This window comes from Anthonomus grandis, chromosome 5, assembly GCF_022605725.1.
Source record: "Anthonomus grandis grandis chromosome 5, icAntGran1.3, whole genome shotgun sequence".
Taxonomy (NCBI): Eukaryota; Metazoa; Arthropoda; class Insecta; order Coleoptera; family Curculionidae; genus Anthonomus; species Anthonomus grandis.
The window spans coordinates 31,969,240-31,990,149 of NC_065550.1; the positions used below are offsets into that span (position 1 = coordinate 31,969,240).

Consider the following 20,910-nt stretch of genomic DNA (forward strand, 5'->3'; position numbering starts at 1 on the left):
AAAACAATAATTTATACTTTCCCTTCCTATAAAATAAATCAAAACGGCCGTTTGCTAGAGCATTTTCCAATTAATTCCAGGGACTAGTAAACATTAATTAAAAACTATGTTTATAATTTATTTAAAATTCGAGACAACAATAATTAAACAATTACATTCGAACTGACTCTACTCTAATATGTAAAAAAGCCAATAAATCAAATTAAATATTAAAAAAGTAACAGGAAATATGATCCGCGAATATTTATCTATTAAGTTGACATCTTTGATTTTGGGCATGGACGCTTTCAGCACCAGAGCTCCCTTTCTAAGAGCATGCAGAACCTTTGGCTTATGAACGGGATTACCTGAAAAAAAGAACCTTGAAACACTATAAATCGTTTTACTAATTAAGACTTTGACACCTCTAAATCTTAATCCAGGAGTGTTTCTACACGTATACATGTATCCAGATGACCTGCTATACCTAAAACTCGGGGGAAAACTCGAGCTGTCTTGGCTGTTAAGTTTCATGGAAACTTTCCGGTTTCTTATCGATGGTAAGGGGCTCATTCGAATATCTTGTAACTCGATTATGTCCTCATTTTTCAAATTAGTTTTCTGGTTTTGGTCGCATATGGTTGACGTTTTGGAGGCTAAAACCTATTCGATATAGACTCTTTATTTTATCAGAGTGTTACAGACCTAATTTTGTTTCCTCGTGCTCCTTCACCTTTTTACTCTTTTTTTTCGCCCTGGCACCCCAATAAGTGTAATTCACCGCAGCATACTCCAACAGGGCTGCAAACACAAAAACGAAACACATCACCAAGTAGATGTCGATTGCTTTCACGTAACTTATACGCGGAAGTGAACTTCTTACTCCGGTGCTGATGGTTGTCATGGTTAAAACAGTTGTTATACCTTAAAAAAAAAAAAGGATTTTTGTTAACAAATGGTAACACTGTGCAAATGTTTTCGGTTCGTTGAGGCATTGTTGCCATATGAATGAACCTGTTGGATTCTTTGAGAGACGAAACAGTTGCTGATAAAATAAAACAAGCTTGTTTTAAACGGGATCGCGCTCACTGGTGATTTGCTTTGAAAAAAGTTGCTTTGTAGTTAATATTTGTCGATAAGCCGGCAAATTACAACAAAAATGGCTGCTATAGATGTTGAATTGTTTATTACTGAAGTCGAAAAACGACTAGCATTGTACAATACGAAACAAAAAGAATATTCAGATAAAAATCTAAAGAAAAAATTATAGACTGAATTATGTGAAGTTTTACCAAATTATTTTATGTTTATCAAGTCACAGATTCAACATACCTACAGAATTATTCAAACATATACAGGGTGTTTTTAAATTTGGGGTTTACATTTTAACACTATATAGAATGTAAGAAAATAAAAACTTTTATAAGAATAAAATTTTGTCCAAAAAGGTCTTGATTCTGAGATACAGGGTGTAAAAATTTTTCATTTTGCTAGGAGACTAAGCAATTTAGGTCATCTGTTTATAGGAACTTTTGTTCTTATTTTGACCTACAAAATGTCGTTTTTAAAGCACAAATTATAAAAGTTTTTTTTTTAACAATCGATTTCTCGGTTATGAATGAAAAAACATGTTAAATAAAAATGGCCTAAAAAATTACAAATTTTTGTTCTGCCAAATAATAAAAATATTCATTGCATTTAAATAAAAAATAAAGTTTTTTATAATCACATTTTTTATCATCGAAATTGCTTTCCTCCAAAATACAGTGTGTTTAAGTTAGCAAAATGTAAAACGTGAAGACCCTGTATCTCAGAAACAAGACAATTTAAGACAAAATTTTATTCTTATAAAAGTTCTTATTTTCTTGCGATCTATATACTTAGTGTTAAAAGAAAAACCTCATCTTAAAAAACACCCTGTATATTCACAAAAGACCAGAACATAAATTTTTAAATCTTATCATATTGCCAAGGAACAGACCCTTGAGGAGAAATAAAGTAATTTGCAATATAATCTCTAACTGTATACCCTTCATTGTTGCTCCTTAGTCCAAGAGCAGGAATATCTTCCCATGGACATTCATAAAAGGTGTCTTCAAAATTTAGTCCATCGAGTTTTCTCACATAATTGTGTAAAATACAGTATGCTTTTGTAATGGAGTCGCTAAATTCAACTTGGGTATCTAGAGGCCTGTGGAGTATACGCCACTTGTTGGCTAAAATTCCAAATGTACATTCTATCATTCTACGTGCCCTCGAAAGTCTATAATTAAAGATTCGTTGTTTTACGGTTAAATTTCTGCTTGGATATGGCCTCAAAACGAATTTTGAGAGAGCAAAAGCTTCATCTCCCACGAGCACAAACGGCATAGCTTTTCCATTTTCATCATTAGGAAGATTTTTTTCATTCGGATTATTTAATAAGCTCTTGTCAAGGAAATGCGAAAATGCCGATTGTTTAAATATGTTGAAATCACTTGTCGATCCATAAGATCCTACTTCAACATATATAAAATTATAATTGGAATCTGCAATGCCTAGAAGAACAGTAGAAAAGAAAGATTTATAGTTAAAAAATTCGGACCCAGATTTATCAGGTCTTTTTATTCTAATATGTTTCCCGTCTACTGCTCCGATGCAATTGGGAAATTGTGTTTTTTCATTAAACTCATTGGAAACTCTTATCCAGTCATCATGATCCGGTTTTGGCATATAGAGTGGCACCAAACATTCCCAAAGTTTCTCACATGTGTCTTTTACAATTTTTCGTATCGTTGTAATTCCAAGTAAATATTTATAATGTAGTGATGCAAAGCTATTTCCCGTTGCTAAATACCTAAAAAAAAAATTGTCTAATATACATCATGTTTTATACATCATATCATATACATAATGTTTTTTTAGGTAACGAGTTACAAAAAAGATCTTAGGACATGTTTTAAAAGAGAGTACGATGCTCAAAAGAATATTGCCTCTGGTTCTGGGGCTAAAAAGAGAAGGAAATATCTTTACTTTGAGCAGCTTTTATTTCTGCGGGATTCTATAGAAAGCAGAATTAGTTACAACAGTCTCGAACAAGGTACTGATGATGTGGAAGATAACACAGAAACCAGAGAGGAAGAATCAGAAGCTAGTGAAGCTACGCAACTTCGTACTGGTGCCAAGACTGACCTGATTCTAGAAAGAAAATTTACCAAAAGAAAACTCATCAGAAAACATATGAGGAATCTCTGCTTCAGATTTTGAGGGAAAAAAAGGATACAGAGAATGAAATTGACGAAGATAAATATTTTCTTTTGTCTCTACTCCCTTCATTAAAAAAATTTAATGAAGACCAAAAATTTATTGCACGAACGGAAATCCTGAATGTGATAAGACGCGTTCGTATGTCGGGAAGCGGCCAAAATCAAATTCCCCATGAAGCAAATGCTTTGCACCATCAAAATACTGCCAAAAGTCTTGCTGTAAATATTCCTTCAACTAGTGCAGAAGGATCACATTATGGAGATGATAGAAATAGTTCTTTGCACTCGCCAACATATTCCTACCACCAAGAAGGTTATAACAATGTTATACAAAGCAGCAATAGCAATCCAAGCTATACTGCAGCACAATATATTTCAGACTTTTCCGCAGGACAGGTACAGGTTTATGCAAATGTGTCCCAACAGCAAATTGATGATGAGTCAGAAATGTCGTCTCTGCTTGAATTACATTAAATGCTTATAATACTAATCCATCCATCTATCAATTTCTAATTTCCACTTTTCAATTGTAGGAAAGAGAAAAGTTGTCGAAAGCACGGGTGAAAGTGACGATAAAAATGAAAAGCTGAAACTACAAATTGAACATATAAAATTACAATACTATAAAACCAAGCTGGAAATATTAAAATTAGAAAAGGACCACGGGTTACCGTTTTCTGAATTTACCTCGCAGTTCCAAAATAACTTCCAATCAGAAAACGGCAAGACCTATTTATCTTTATAATAATTTATCTAGTACCTATAGTTTAGATATCATCGTCATCGAGATATTCATAATTTTCTTCATTGTCTGATAACTCTTCACCATCGTCTACCATGAAATCATCCGCGTCTCTGTTGAAATCCTGTTGGGCTTGATTTAGTGGATTTTCATATGTTGGTGGAATCAACCATTTTCCATTCTTCGAAATAAATTACTGTTACGAAGTACTCTTGGGCCAGTTAGCACTAACATAATAAAATTTTAGGTCAGGACCACAAACAGCCATGCAATTAATTGAATGTTTACCATGGCGATCTACAAAGGCTGGCTCGTCGGGGCATCTATATTTATCAGTATTCCATCGACAGCACCACATACTTCGGGAAAACCAGCGATGCCATGAAATCTTTGAATAATATCCAATGTATTATGTGGCCATGACACGATTTCGTCAAATTTTATATCATTTACCGCATCCAACAGTGTCATGTACGCATCGGCACACAGTCATTTTTGAAACTCCATGCATATCGCAAACGCCATGATATTGACCTCCATTTCCTAGCCAATGTAGGACAATTAATATCTTCTGCTGTGAAGTCAATCCATACCACCGAATTGTGTTATTATTTAGCGCGGCTCCAATATATCGAACAAGACTTTGACATTGCTGTCTGCTAAGACGGAACCTTTCCTTGAACTCGCCATCGCTAAGAAAATTAAAGCCTGGGTATTCCCTGTGGGGGGCACCTTCATTGTCACTTTCCGAGTCACTTGACCACATACCGAGAACGAAAACTAATGTGCACAGTGAGAAAGTTGATATTAAAATACTGCGTTTACCGAATTTACCCACTGATATAAATGGGTAGAACATTATTTACAATTGTGGGAAATACTTTAACACAAATATACAAGTGCTGAAGTTGTGTTACAGAATACGTCTACATATGTAAAAAATCTTCCGTAATTACTAAAGCCGCTTAGGTAATTACAAGATTGTTCTGTTACGGAAAAATTACAAGTGTAGAAAATATTTTTACAATTGTATAACTTGTAGTGGTTGTGTTACAGGGCCCTGGAAATAGGAAAAACGACATAAATTGTTAACAACTTAAATGCCTGGAAAAAATTAGTTTTTTAAAAAATTTCTGGAAGAAAACAAAACACGATATCTACTGCCTGGAAATTTCATCAAAAATGATATAATTAATATATGATAAAATATCTGTAAAACTGAGTATCCTTCAGCCATAGTTAGAGTGAAATTTTTTTACAATTTTTATAATTAGAACTTTTTGGCAATTTTAAGGAAAATTGAGATTTTTTCTAAAAACTGTGTCAACGAGCACAGGTTGTCACAAGCATTTTTTGAAAACATCTAGAAAACTAAAATTACTAGAACAAAAATACCTGAAAAAAATCTTGTAGGGTAAAAAATCATCTGGAATTTTGTAGTTTATGTCGTTTTCGCTTTTTTCCAGGTATTCTATAAATAACTAATTTCTTCCAGGCATTTAAGGCCATTTTTGATGAAATTTTTAGGCGATTGACATCGTTTTTGTTTTTTTCAGGAATTCTATAAATAACTAATTTTTTCAGGCATTTAAGGCTATTTTTGATGACAATCTTCGCCACCTTAAATCGTTTTTCATGTATCCAGGTATTTCATAAATAATTAAATTTTTTCAGGCAGTTGATAAAATTGTTCTTCCTTCCAGGTATTCTACAACAAAATATTTAATCATAAATTCATAAATTTATTCACAAATTGCCTTAAATGCCCGAATAAAATTAGTTATTTAAAGAATTTCTGGAAAACGTGGAAAATTACAAACTGCCTGAAAACTATTGTGAAAAATGACCTGAAATGCCTGGAAAAACTAAAAAGTTTCACTATAAATCTTTTTGTTGGTATTTTTGTCAATAAACCAAAAGGGGATAGAAAAAATTATTTATAGAATTTCCGGAAAGAGGGAAACATGGAAAAACTGTCTGAAACAATTCGTTAAACATGATCCTAAATACTTAGAAAAAAAATAGTTGATTATAAAATTCCTGGAAGAAAAACATATGTGAAAAACTGAAAGGTCTACAGCAAAAATGCCTTCAATAAACTCTGTAGAGTGGAAAATTGTCTACAAGTTTGATAATTCAAAGTTTTTCGCAACTTTGATTTTTTGGGATGAAACCACAGCTTGTTAGAAGGCATTTTTGAAAATATCTAGGAAACTGAAAGTTCTACAATAAAAATGCCTGGAATAAGTCTTGTAGAGTATAAAATTGTCTACAACTTTGATTAGTAAAGATGTTTTTGAAAATTCAACAGAAATCGAGATTTTTGGTAAAAACTGTGACACGATCATAGGTTGTCGTAAGAAAGTTTGAAAATATTTCGAATACTAAAAGTCCTGAAGCAAAAATATAATTTTTCCCAGGCATTTAAGGCCATTTTAACGAAATTTTTAGGCAATTAACGTCGTTTTTGCTTTTTTCAGAAATTCTATAAACATCAAATTTTCTCAGCCATTAAAGGCTATTTATGACGAAAATTTACATGAAATGTATGTGCGTTTTTAATTTTTCAAGTTATTTTATAAATAACTAATTTTTTACAGGCATTTAAGGCCGTTTTTAATATTTTATTCCACAATTAACTGTTCATTCATAAATTCATAAATTTACTCACAAATTGCCTTAAGTGCCTGGAAAAAATTGATTGTTTATAGAGTTTTTTCCTGAAAAGGGAAAAATCATATAAACTGCCTGAAATGATATGAAAAATTATCTTAAACGCCTGGAAAAATTACATTTTATAAAAGTCCTGTAACCCAGAAAAACTACGTTAATTGCCTGGACAATTTCCAGAAATTACAACATATAACTGAAAAAGATTGATTATTACTTTAACCTCTAAAAAAAGAAAACAAAAATGACTTCAAATGCTTGAAAAAATTGAATATGTTCACAATAAATCCTTTTGTCCCTATTGTCTGGAAATTACTTAAAGTGGCTTCAACTGCCTGGAAAATTTCTTCAAAAATTACCATAAATGGCTGGAAAAAATTAGTTATTGATTGAATGTCTTGAAAAGGGCAAATTACATAAACTGCCTGAAGAATTTTGTCAAGTAAGGCCTTAGAAGCCTTAAAAAAATTGTTTATTTGTAAAATTCCAGGAAGATAGTAAACGAAAAAAACTGCCTGAAAAAATCCTTAATGAACGTTCCCAATTGCCTGGAAGAAAGCAAAAACATTAACTGCCTGAAAATTTAAAGAAAAAAATTTGTATAATATTTCGATCTCTTTCAGGCAGTGAAAATAGAAAGAGACCTAAGCATAGAAAAGTTTGAACAACATTTTAGATATTAAAAGTTTGATGACGTGAAACGTTTTAGGTCCAAAAAAGCCTGAAAGACATATGGGAATTTTGGAAGAATCACTACATTGACTGCTTGGAAATAGTTCCTTTATTATATGTATTTATAGGATTTCTGGGAAAAAGGGAAAATGAGATAAACTGCCTAAAAAATTTCGTCAATCATTACTTTAAATGCCTGAAAAAATAAAATATTCGAAGAACTTCTGGGAGCATGGAAAATTTCTAAAAATTTACCTCATCAACCTGGCGGATATTGGAAGTTACTTGAACCCCTGGAAAAAACAAAAACGACCTTAAAATTTTCCAAAAATGACCTTAAATGCCCAAAAAAAGTGACTTTAACTACCTGGAAAAAATGAAAATTGTTACTATAAAAATGACTCTAAAACTGCCCTCAAAATGCCTTGACGTTGACCAAATTTTTTCCCAAACACTTCCTTTAACTTCCACATGTGGCAACATTGCTTTACTCTCAAATATGTCCTTAATGACGTTCAAGGCTGCGCCGTTGCCGTATGATGCAAAAAACCAGCGTTACTCTCCTGAAATTCCCTCTTCATAATCGTAAAATTGTAAAATAAAATAGAAGTACTTTTTAGTACTTACCTAATGCCACTCTGGCACTGGTAGCTTCATGGTTAATCCAGAAAGATACCCAGGATAACATAACGATCAATATGCTAGGAAGGTACGTTTGGAAAATGAAGTATCCGATGTTTCTTTGAAGCTTAAAGGATAAGGAGAGTCTTTGGTATATTCCTGGAACGAAAATAGTATATTGCTTCAAGTTTAATCTGCCCTATGCAAGATCAACTGATGTTGACATTTTAAAAGTTTTCAATTGGCAAGGACGTAAGCGCGGGATATCTGAACTTCTATTCTGGTTGTTAGTTTATTATGTTATTTAATTTATAGATTTTTCTCAACTGCCTGGAAGAAATAAATGCTTTTTTAAACCTCTGGAAGAAAATTGAAATTTTCTATTGTCTGAAATTACGAATTTAAATTCCTCTTAGTCGAATCAGCTGATTTTCTAGACATATGTCAATTAATAGAAGCAGTACGTCAGAAGCATCTGTATATCATCTTGTATGCAGGGCTTAATCCAATGTTGCCGTCTTAAATGTTTTTAAGCGCGGGAAATTTGAATTTTTATTTTGTGTATTAGTTTATTTTGTCATTAAATTTACAGATTTTTCTGAAGTGGAAAAAATATTTAAAGTCCCTGGGAGACTGGAATCATAAATTTAAATTCCTGTGAATCATAATGTCAACTCATTTTCTAGATAGACGTCAATAGAGGCAGTATACCGGAACCTCTAAATAAAAAGATTAGTCCATTGTTGCCGTCTTAAAAGTTTTCAAACGCAGGAAATTTGTTTATGTTATTCTGTTTGTTAGTTTATTCTCTTATTTGTTCGGCTATCTGAAAAAGATATTTACAACGCCTGGAAGATTTAAATCTAAAACTGCCTGGGACCATAAATTTAAATTTTATCAATTATAATGACAGCTAACTTTCAGATGTCAATAGAAGCATTATGCCGGAACCCTTATATGCAGGGATTAATCCAATGTTGCCGTCTCAAAAATTTTTTAGCGCGGGAATTTTGAATTTCTATTCTGTTATTTAATTTACACATTTTTCTCAAGTGTAAAAAAAATATTTAAACCCCCTGGAAGAAAATTTAAATTTCCAATTGCCTGGAATGACAATTTTTAATTCCTTTTAATTGAATTAGTTCCTTGAAAGCAGTACGTCAGAAGTTCATGTATGCAGGGATTAATCCTTTTTGCTGTCTTAGATATTTTTAAGCGCGGGAAATTTGAATTTTTATTTTGTGTATTAGTTTATTCTGTTATTAAATTTACAAATTTTTCTGGAGTGAAAAAAATATTTAAAGCTCCTGACAGAAAACTGAAATATCCAACCGCCTGGAACTATGAATTTAAATCCTTGTAAATCGTAATGACAACTCATTTTGTTGACATATGTCAATAGAAACAGTATACCAAAACCTCTATATGCAGGGATTAATCCAATGTTGCCATCTCAAACGTTTTCAAGCGCAAGAAATTTGAATTTTTTATTCTGTTTGTTACTTAATTTTATTATTTCATTTATAGATTTTTCTTAACTGTCTAAAAAAACTATTTGAAACCCTGGCAGAAAATTAAGATTTCCAACTCTCTGGGATCATAAATTTAATTGTTGTTAACCATAATGTCAGCCGGTTTTCTAGACAGATGTCAATAAAAGCAGTATGCCAGAAGCTTCTATATACAGGGATTGATCCAATGTTGTCGTCTCAAACATTTGCAAGCGCGGGAAATTTGAAATCAAATCATGAATTTTACTTTTTTAATGTTGTCACTTCTATTACCTTAGCTTATATAATATATACAATTGTAAATAGATGTCACATCATTTTAAAAGAAATAATGATAAATATCAATGTATTGTATTTGGATTTTGGAAAAAAAAATTCTTCAATAGCCTGGAAAAGTTCCAAAAATAGGCTTTTTGCCTGGAAAAGGTTTTAAAAAAAATTAAAATTATTTTAACTTAATTCTGTTGTGATAAATCGGCCTGATTTTTCAGTCATATGTCAACAAAATGTCAAAAACAGTAAGTCTGTAATAGTTAATTTAATTAGTGGTAACAGTTAATTTTTTTTTAAACATAGTAAAAAAATAAGGACAGAAAGGGTAAATTTTGATTTTTATAAATAAATAAAGTAAAAAGGAGGTACCAATTTTTTCCTTAAAATAAAACAAAGATTTATGCAAAAAAAACACTCTTAATATAAAATCCCTCTCATAAAACCTCTACTTCCGGTTAGGTAATACCTGTAGCGAGCTTTTCCTTCCGGTCATTTGTCTCGTATCCGATAATGGTAAATTGGGGCAGTTCCGCTTCTTCGACTCCACGTACCGGCCTATCTTTCCAATACATGACTACATCCATTACGGTATAACCATCTACAAATAAAATTGTATTTTATTTTATTTATATAATATAGAAATTTCCAGAGTAAAATTCTGAAAAGCTTATTGCATTTCTTTTCATTTATATCCTAGTTTATATCTGGAAAATTATTAAAATAAAAATGTTGCCGGTCATTTTGATGTTACAATTTATTCAAGTCGTCTAGCTGAAGGAAAATTAATAAATGCTTTTCCAGGCAGTTGAAATTTCTAAATAAAAAATATCTGGAAAGAGTAGAAGCATATCAACTGATTGGAAGGAGAAAAATTTTAATTTAAACGACTGCCTGGAAAAAAAAGATTTCTGGAACATATGGTATGTCACCTACAATCTGAAAGAAAATAAACTAAGGGTCGATGATCTGTTGATTTCTTGTCATTTTCCAGGCAATTTCTAACTAAAGTTCATATTTGCTATTTTTTTGTATATTAAGAAATAAATATTTTTCTTCCAGATAGTTAAGAATTTTTTTAGGAAAATAATGAATTTAACTGCCCGGATCCAAGTTTTATATAAAAAATACGTATTTTATATTGACTGCCTGGAAATGCACCTTTATTAGCCTTATTCCAGGCACTTAAATTGAAATTTGCATTTGCTATTTGCTAATTCCTTGTAATTTTCCAGGCAGTTCCATTTATTATTTTGGATAAATATTTTTTTAGGTACTGTTCGTTAACTTCCTGAAAAAAGAAAAAATATATAAATCAACTTCCTGGATCGAGGTTTTAAATAAACAATATTGATTTATTCCTATAAAAATAACACTTAAATTAAGTAAATATTAAATTTTTTTAATTGTCTGATTTTTATACCTAGACTAAGATAAAAAAAAATGGAAAGTTACAAAAATAGACAAAGTAGGAAAAAATAAAAATAGGACAAACAGAGAAGGGGTGGCTTATGAAAAATATTCGCTTCCTTAAACCTTCCTAATTAAAAATATAATTCTAATAAATTCTATAAAAACTAAACAAGTGAAATATTAATAATAAAATTAAAATAAATTATCAAATTAAAAATAACAATTGGAAAATTAACGAAGAAAAGTTATAAATGGTGACAGTTTAAAAATTAAGAAGTAATGAGCGTAAAAAAAGCTTTTTGTAAGAAACAGCTTAAAAGACGTTTACGATAAAGTCCCGCCCACGTGTTCTTAATTTAAGAGAATAAAATTTGATAAAGAACATAAAGAAAGACAATTTAAAATAATTTATTTAAAAACAATGTGAAATTATTAAAAAAAAACAATATTTAAATATCACTAAAATTTCGTCAGACATGACCTTAAATGCCTGGAAGAAAAAAAACATTCGTAGAACTTAAGCCTGGGAAATTTCCTAAAAATAACTTCTGGAAATAAAAACGACTTCCAAAATTAAATGTTCTAAAATTCTTTTTAATAAAAAATAAAAACAAGAAGAAAAAACCATAAAATTAAGTAATAATTGGAGAATTAACGAAGAAAAATTATAAACGACGACAATTATCGTAGCAATTGGATAAAAATTCAAAAATAATGAGCGTAAAAAAACGCTTTTTATAAAAACAATTTAGGAGAGGTAACCAATGAAGTCTTGCTCGTTTAAGAAAATAGAATTTCACTAAAACACTGCAAAGAAAAATTAATATAAATTATTACTTTAATAAAAGAACAACATTTAAATATACCTAAAATTGAAAAAACAATTAGAGAGATTAATGCACTGAAAGCTTGCCCATTTGGTTTTAATTTAAGAAACTGAAATTCCCTCCAAAAGAAAAACAGTAAAAAAACAATTAAAATAAATTATCAATTTAATAAAAAAACAATATCTTCTTGTTCAATAATAAAAAAAACAAGAAAGAAAAAAAATAAAAATATTTTAATAGTTGGAAAATTAAGGAAGAAAATATATAAACGACGACAATTATTGTAACAATTGGCTAAATAACTATAAAATAGTGAGCGTAAAAGAACGCTTTTTTTAAAACCATTTTAAGCGATATTTACAATGAAGTCTCGTCCAAGTGACCTTAGTTTAAGAAAGTAAAATCTCCTATGAAAGAGAAGAAACAATAATTCAAAAAATTATTGCTCGAATATAGAATCGAATAAATAGAAATATATGCCCGAAAGAACATAAAGAAAAACAATTTAAAATAATTTATTTAAAAACAAAGTGAAATTATTGTAAAACAATATTTAAATATCCCTAAAATTTTGTGAGGCATGACCCTAAATGCCTGCAAGAAAAAAAGGATTTGTAGTACTTAAGACTGGGAAATTTCCTAAAAATAACTTCTGGAAGCAAATAAAAACGACTTCCAAAATATTTAAATGTCCTAAAATTCTTTTTAATGAAAAATTAAAAACAAGAAGAAATAAAACCATAAGATTAAGTAATAATTGGAAAATTAACGAAGAAAAATTATAAACGACGACAATTATCGTAACAATTCCATAAAAGTTCAAAAATAATGAGCGTAAAAAAACGCTTTTTATAAAAACAATTTAGGAGAGGTAACCAATGAAGTCTTGCTCGTTTAAGAAAATAGAATTTCACTAAAAAACAGCAAAGAATCAATTTTTTAAATATACCTAAAATTGAAAAAAAACAGTTGGGGAGCTGTATGCAGTGAAAGTTTGCCTATGTGGTTCTAATTTAAAAAACTAAAATCTCCTAAAAAACAGTAAAAAAAATTAAAATAAACTATCAATTTAATAAAAAAAACAACATTTAAATGCCCCTTAAATATTTTTTACTAGAAGAAAACAAGAAGAGAAAAGAATATGTAATAGTTAGAAAATTAACGAATATATACGACAAAAATTATTGTAACAATTGGGTAAAAAACTATAAAATAGTGAGCGTAAAAAACGTTTTTTCTAAAAAGATTGAGAAATGTTTACAATGATTTTTTTTTGGAAAGTAAAATTTCTGATAAAACAGAAAAAACAAATTATTAATTTAATAAAAAATCAATACTTAAATGTACCTTAAACTCTGCTCATAAAAAAACCTCGAAGAAAAAGGATATTAAGAATATATGATAATTGGAAAATTAATAAAGAAAAATTATAAACGATGAAATTTGTTTATAATTTATTTTATTTAATGTTCACATCCGACAAACAAGAAATTATTTAAAATTTAAAATAAAATGAGAAAAATTGTTTTTTTATTCAAACATTTTTTTCGAAATTCATTTCATTAAAAAAAAAAAAAGAAAAACAAAAAAATATTAAAAAAAAAAATAAATGTGACTAAAATGAAATAGCGACAGAGTAAGCAACTAGAAAATCAATTTTTGTAGAAGAATATATTTTATAATTGGTAAATTAAAAAATAAAAATGAGCGCGAAATGTTGAAATAGTAGAGCGTTTTTTTTTAATCTAGGAAATAAATTAAAAGCTTAATCATAAAAAATGGCTAAAAGTAAATGAAGATTTAATGAAAAGAAGATAGAGTGACTAAGTAATTAAACAGAATAAAGAAGTAACCGTAACAGTTTAAGAGCATGTGGGTATTAAATTTATTAAGAAAAAAATTACAAAACTAGTTAATTCAAAAAGAAAACAATGACCATAAAATAAAAATACTAAACGAGGAAAAAAATATTTTAAATAAACAATTGGGGTTAAAAAGTTAAGTTAACAAAAACAAAATTTCTTGTATATTAAAAAAAAAAATCTTCTACACTGCGTAATATTTTTTTTTAATATGAAATTTTAAAAAGCATAAAATGTAATAGTAACATAAAACCAATACATTTTAATTGAAATGAATCAGTTAAAAAAGCAAACATAGCCAAAAAATGTTAAGAAACTAAAGCAGTTTAATTAAAAAATGGAAAAAAGAAAAACAATTAAAGAAAAGAAATATCAAGCTAGTTTTCTCAAAAACTAGCTTGAGGCACATCTAGTCTCAAGAATTTAAAATGAATTAGCTAATTAAGTTACTTTACATAACTGAATAAATTTAATACGAAAATATATTAAAAACAGACTATAAAATATTTTTTCAGGCCACTACTAAACACTTAAACATTAAAAAAAGAAAATAAACAATTGTCAAAGGTAATAAATTTAAAAAAATTAGGACCATCAGTTATTTATAAAATCATAGTAAATTGTAAACGAAAATTCAACCCGAAATATTTTAAAGAAAATTTCAATTTTTCTAAATAAATTTACTAATTAATAAATTTTTGGTAAAATTAAATAAGAACGTTAAACAATAGGAAAATTAATGAAGAAATAGATTTAAAGATGACAACTAATTAACAGTGAAAATAATTAGCGGTCAAAAATTGCTGTTCCCAAAAATTAGTAAAAATTAATTAAGAAAATTAATAATGACAATCTATAAAAAAAGACATTAACTAACTGGACTTTTAATTAAAAGGAAATAAAAATTAAGGACACAAAAAAATCAGGGGAATTTATCCACATGAAATAGACAGAAAAATTAAAACCTGAATAAGTTTTAGAAAATTACCAAAAAAAAAATTAAAGAAAAGACAGTTTTTAATAAGAAATGGTGAAAAATCTAATGAATCAAAAAAAATAGCAGCATTAGTTTTTTCTAAAATCATAGTACAACGAATTTATAAAATCAAACAAAAATTGAACTCGAAATATTTTACAGAAAATTTCAATTTTCCTAACTAAATCAACTAATTAATAAATTTTTGATAAAAGTGAATAAGAATGTTAAATAATATGAAAATTAATGAAGAAATAGATTTAAAGATGACAACTAATTAAAAGTTAAAATAATTAGCTGTCTAAAATTACTGTTTCCCAAAATTAGTTAACACACATTGAAATTAATTAATTAAGAAAATTATTAATGACAATCTACTAAAGAAGATACTAGCTAACTGGAAACTTTTAATTAAAATAACTTGTAAAAAATTATTTAAAAAAAATTGAAGAAAAGATCCAGAATTTAATAAAAAATTGTGAAAAATCAGAGTGTTTTAATTAACAAAAGAAAATAAAAACATTGATTTAATGAAAAATATAAGAAAACAATGAGCGTGAAGAAAATAAAAACATTGAAACTCTTTCAACAAGACAATTATCACTGACTCTCTTTTAATCAAACTAAGAACTAGTTCGAAAAAATTGACTTGACATTAAATTAATTCCCCTACTTACAGCTTTCGATTTCCACGGTGCAATTTTGCGAATCGAGCGGATAATAATGGAGATCCATCATGCAAGCCAACGTGGTGGTGAATCGCATTCCGTATGTAATGGATCCGTCACCATTAAGACGTACCAATTTATTTCTCTCGGTTACGTCGTGTAGAAAACTGAAAAATAATTGAAAATTGTTCTTTTCCTGAATTTCCCCTCTGTTAAAGTTAATTTATACGTAATCACCTGTTTTTGTCGTTCGCGAAAAACGTGTCGGGGACCCAAATTTTCTCGGCAAAATCTCCCGATAGGGTTAACACTTCCTCCTCACTGCTGAACGCCAACCTTTCATCTTTCCAATATTGGTTCAGATATAACGTTATTGTGTAATCCTGGAAAAAGGATATTAGATAGAAGAACGTTCGTGTTGTCAGAAAAAGGGAGGAAATGAAGGACCTCCTCGCAGTACGTAATTTCCTTTTTTCAGTCAATAACAAGTGTTAAATAAGAGACAGTTGGCCTTACCATATTTACTTCGGATATGGCATCGAAACTGGCTATGGTCAAGTCCATTCCGACGAATAAGGGCTCTCCTAAACATAAGAAATTTTTTTTTTTTATTAAATAAAATACATCGGTTTATTACCGCCAAAATCTGGCCTCAGACGTATGTCGTAGCCATTTAAAAGTCTGGAAATGGTTTGGGTTACGTTGTCCAGACGGTCGGTTACCATTAGGGTGGTTACTTGGGCCCTAGAAACCAAAGAACACTCTAATGAATATCTTTAATTTTATCTCATAAGAATAGTCCTACTAGATTTTTAGATAAATGACCTTAAAGTGAGCCTTCAAGACGAGGTGAAACACTAATTAAAACGGTTGATATTCCTAAAAATTTTCCTTAAACTGGTTTACGCTTAAAGCATTATTTTTTAAGCATACTCTTCTATATATCCTAAATGTTACTTTATTAAAATACTCCTGTTAGTTTTTATTAAAGCGAAGCTTAATAAAGAGGTTCTCCCGTAGGGGAGTTCTTGCACAAAATTCGGACCCGTCGGACAATAGTGGTTATAACTTTGGTTTTATTTGGGGTAGAGAAATAATGTTTACTTTTTTATAATTAAGGAATATGGGGCTACAAACTTGATTATTCACAAATTTTTATTTGTTTTTTTGTTTAGTACTGCAAAGTCAAAAAAAAAAAAATTCCAATTTTTTCAATGCAAATTCGATACAGGTCATAACGGTTCTTTGAATCTTATGGAACATTACGGGTCGATTAGAGTTCATGAGGCGGTTTGCTGTATAATTTTTGATGATTTTTAGCATACAGGAAGTATTTTTTTTAGCGTTAAAAGTTTTAGAAATTTCTGATATTCTAGCCCCTTAATACGGTTTAACGGTATATTAGTGGAAATAATGACTTACAGATGATTTGTGCGCTCCATTGAAAACTACAAACTTAATTAAAGTATTTTTTTTTAAGTTTTTTTTTTGGAAGAAATAATATAAAATTTTTATGTGGCAAAATTTAAAAAAAATGTATTTGGATTAAATAAACCTGCATTCTTTCCGAATAAAACCGAATAAAGTTTAACGCTATTTTTCATACAGGATGAGCACTATTCATTTGAAAATAGCCTTTTTCTTTTTAACTTGAAATAACTTTTTAATGGCGCCACCTAGTGCTAAAAGATTTTTGGACGGTTTATAATCCGTAATAAGACGAATATTTTCCAATAGTAACCGTACTTCTAGGTAAAACCATTTTTGAGTTATGAATTTTCGAACATTTTTTGAATTAGGAAATTAATTGTGCGCACCCTGTATGTCATAGATAAACCATAACTGCTTCAGCAAATGCGCCATTCAATTTAGTACAACATACTGAAATCTCAATTTTTCACCATTATTATAAGTACCCCAAAAATAATTTTATTCCGATTTAGTACCAATGGCGAAAAATCGCTAAAAATCACGCTGCACCCATTTTCTCCATGGCCGCGTCTCCATGGTAACGGAAACGAGGATTTTTGCCGATAAAAGACCTTTTTTATAATTAAAATTTAACTATTAAAGCCGATTGGAATCTGACCATAATTGATTTTAATCTGTTCCTGAAGCTTTCTACTATTTTTCCATGTACAAATTATAAGGTAAAAAGCATTTTTTATACCCCATTTTTTATACCCTTTTTTATACCCTTATCTGAAAATGGTCGATTTTGACGTCTATGCCCAATTTTAATGGCGTCTTTTACGGGGGTTTTGACAACATGGCGTCAAAGTGGATTAATCGGCTTGGACTTGCTTCCTAATTTCATTGATAAAATGCTTAAAATAACTCAAAACTTTTTGAAATTCATATGGCAATATTCAAGAGACTCTGAACAATCCGAATATATGCATATGTCTTACCAAATCAGGTTCTTTTAGCCGTGAATATTCGGCAAAGTTTTGACGTTTTAGGAATTTACCGTGTGTTACTATAATATTCATGCGACACAGTGGACCACACAAGGCATTTTGCTAGACAAAAATTACAATACAGTAGGTCCTAATGATTAAACAAAAATCTAATCTAATCATGTGGGATTATTTGTTTTTTTAGTTTTTTGTTATTTGCCCGATTTCATTGAAATTTGGTATTTGAGGTTTATTTAGGATACAATTAATGATTTTTGAAATATTATACAACAAATTTTTGAAATATTATACATGCGTTTAACGTGTGTTTTAAATTATGTATTAAATTAAATCAATTAAACAGCATACTTATATTAGAGTTTGTTGTTTAGATATAGCACTTTCAAGTGCATGCTCTTTGGTTATCACTGCTTAAAAATATTGATATCACTGAAAATTATCACTGGACTGATTCAAGTTAAGGACCTTATTTATAAAGAATACTTTTCTGAATATTTTAAATTATAATATTATTCCCTTTATTCTATGACTCACTTTATAATTTTTTTTTAATTGCTCTACTAAATTGTCAAGTAATTTTGGATTTCTTCCAAGTAGTTAAAGTCAAATAGGCTCATTCTTCTGAAAAAAATTAAGGGGTCTCTTCTGCGTATTTTTTGACTTTATTTAGAATATTCGGATTTATTATTTCTAGAAGATTATCAGTAAAAATTTATTTTTTGTGACCTTCATATTTTATCGTTACATTAAAAAAAATAAAAAACTAACTAATTTGGTGTTAAAGTTTGGTTCAAGAAATCTTTAAATTACTAGCAATAATAGGGAAATAAAGGCATAACTTAACTGGATACGATACTTAAGTCCTATTATTCAGTTCTAAAACTCATATAGTTTTAATCAATTAACTTAAAAAAAAAATATTTTTCCTTGGTAACTTTTACCAAAAAAAACACATTTCATTTAAAAAGTTAAAAAAAAATGCACAAATATTAAACTTAATTAAGAAAACCTTCAAAAACACAAACTTTCAAACAAGCTACCAGATGTTCACTTACCCAGAAAAGTTGATCCACAAAGCCCAAACCATGAAAAACCCAAAAAACAACCCTCGGGCCATAATTCACCCTATTCCCTTCAACACTAGCTGCTAAACACAAACACGACACCCCTTGAATGCATCTCTTCCTTAACCCTTTTCGATTTATCTTGCATTAACTATAAACTTATTGGAGAGCATTTTATTGAGTTTTTTGGACCGAAAGTGTTGCCTGACGGCATTTCGCCAGCAGGAAATCTGCGTTCCAGTGCGCCTGCCTGACGCTTTTGTTTAACTCCAGAGGAGAGCAGCAGGAGGAGGAGGAGATTGTGGCCTTGTAAACATTCAGGACAAGGAGATTAAAATGTGAACACCGTAGATCAGATAATAAAAAGTATGTTTGAATGCCCAGCAATCTTAGGCGTATTGGTAATTAGTCTGGAATGGTCTTAATTTTTTATGTATATTTTAGTTTAAACGATATTGTTCAAACTGATCAGGGCAAGAAGCTTTCAAAGTAAATAAGAGCCTAATGGAATTTTAAATAACTAAATGGTTAATAAATAAGTGGAAGGAGACGGCAGGATTTTGATTTTACCTTATTTTATTATGTTCAAATATGTATGTATTATTCAAACTGATCAGGGAAGAGATTTTTTAAATAAATAAAACTGCACTCATCCTTAATCAATACTTTTATTTGAAAAATTCTGCATACAAAGCCATTTATCTAATTATAGTAAGACTATAAGAAAGTTACTTATTTTTAATTCTAAAAGCCAAATTACAATTCTCCTAAGATTGCAATAAGCGTAACATCTTATGATTAACTTTGTGTGCTGCTACACTCCGTATATTAAATAGAAGCAAAAATTTTGTTGTAAATTTTTAAAATTTTACTCATTACGAAGTTTATTAAATCGTGTAGGTCCATAAAAACTTATAAATCTGTGACACAATGAAATTGTATATAAGGCACAGACATGTTGGTTTGGTTAGAAGATTGGATATCATAAGCTGAGTTAATAATTTTAATTATGTTTATTTAGACAATTTATTTATTGCATAGATTTTTTACTTTTAAAACATTGCATTTTCTATACAGGTCTTCAGAGAAATAGGTAATGTCCATGATTAATGAAAAAATTATTTATTTTAACAAATGAAATTAATGGGCTTTATCTGATGCCAATATCTTCAAGTCTATTAAAAAGTATTTTATAAGAAACTGTGTCCAAAGCCCTTGTTAAATTGGTTGATAGATGGTCTATAACCATAGTAAATTTTCTTTTGTATTGCAAATTTAGGTTAATATCATTTATCAGTTCAAAAACGTGTTTTTTGTTTTAGATAAACTCAAATTGTTAAACTATATAAAACAGCCGAAGTGTGACAGAATGAACTGTCAAAATAATTTTGTGACACTTAATTAAGACCGCTTGTTTCTCGATCCTTGTTTGGCATACGAGCATAGTCATTTAATCTATACCTGTCACACTTATTGTGTGCCTATTGTTTTTTCTCTTTTTTTAGAAACGGTCTCAATAGTTAAGAAATCAATCATTTCTTCCAGGCAGTTGAGCCAAACGTTTTTTCTCTTTTTCTTCTTCCTTTTAAGAGACGTCAAATGCCTGTAAGAAATCAATTATTAGAGTAGAAATTAAATAAACAATTGAGTCAAATATTTCTTCTCTTCTCTTTTTTTCTTATTGTTCTTCTTCTTTTTAGAGACTTCAAATGCCTGGAAGAAATTATTGACTTCTTACTTAGATAAATTCAAATTGTTAAACTATATAAAACAGCCGAAGTGTGACAGCATGAACTGTTAAAATAATTTTGTGACACTTAATTAAGACCGCTTGTTTCTCGATCCTTGTTTGGCATACGAGCATAGTCATTTAATCTATACCTGTCACACTTATTGTGTGCCTATTGTTTTTTCTCCTTTTTTAGAGACGGTCTCAATAGTTAAGAAATCAATCATTTCTTCCAGGCAGT

General features: G+C 29.4%; 1 protein-coding gene across 2 annotated transcripts; it reads right to left on the reverse strand.

Annotated features, from left to right (window-relative positions):
- Window positions 1-97: 97 nt before the first annotated feature.
- On the reverse strand, window positions 98-19,153 carry LOC126736102 (gamma-aminobutyric acid receptor subunit beta-like). 2 transcript variants are annotated; one of them, XM_050440314.1, is made up of 10 exons: window positions 18,932-19,153; window positions 16,094-16,200; window positions 15,973-16,040; window positions 15,694-15,839; window positions 15,466-15,623; window positions 10,180-10,311; window positions 7,936-8,088; window positions 685-903; window positions 405-635; window positions 98-347 (listed from the first exon to the last, which is right to left on the reverse strand). In XM_050440314.1, the coding sequence occupies exons 1-10, from the start codon at window positions 18,991-18,993 to the stop codon at window positions 169-171; spliced, it is 1,455 nt and encodes a 484-aa protein (XP_050296271.1). In that variant the 5' UTR covers window positions 18,994-19,153; the 3' UTR covers window positions 98-168. The 2 variants fall into 2 exon arrangements, with proteins under 2 accessions (XP_050296271.1, XP_050296270.1); XM_050440313.1 differs by having other exon boundaries at window positions 98-635.
- Window positions 19,154-20,910: the final 1,757 nt, after the last annotated feature.

What these genes read in the sequence shown, in the direction of transcription:
- LOC126736102 (XM_050440313.1), bottom strand. Translation starts at nt 18,993, where the DNA reads ATGGCCCGAGGGTTGTTTTTTGGGTTTTTCATGGTTTGGGCTTTGTGG. An exon ending in CACCGTGGAAATCGAAAGCT is followed by an intron (nt 10,312 to 15,465) that starts GTAAGTAGGGGA and finishes TTTTATTTGTAG; the next exon opens with ATGGTTATACCGTAATGGAT. An exon ending in GAAGGAAAAGCTCGCTACAG is followed by an intron (nt 8,089 to 10,179) that starts GTATTACCTAAC and finishes TTTTCGTTCCAG; the next exon opens with GAATATACCAAAGACTCTCC.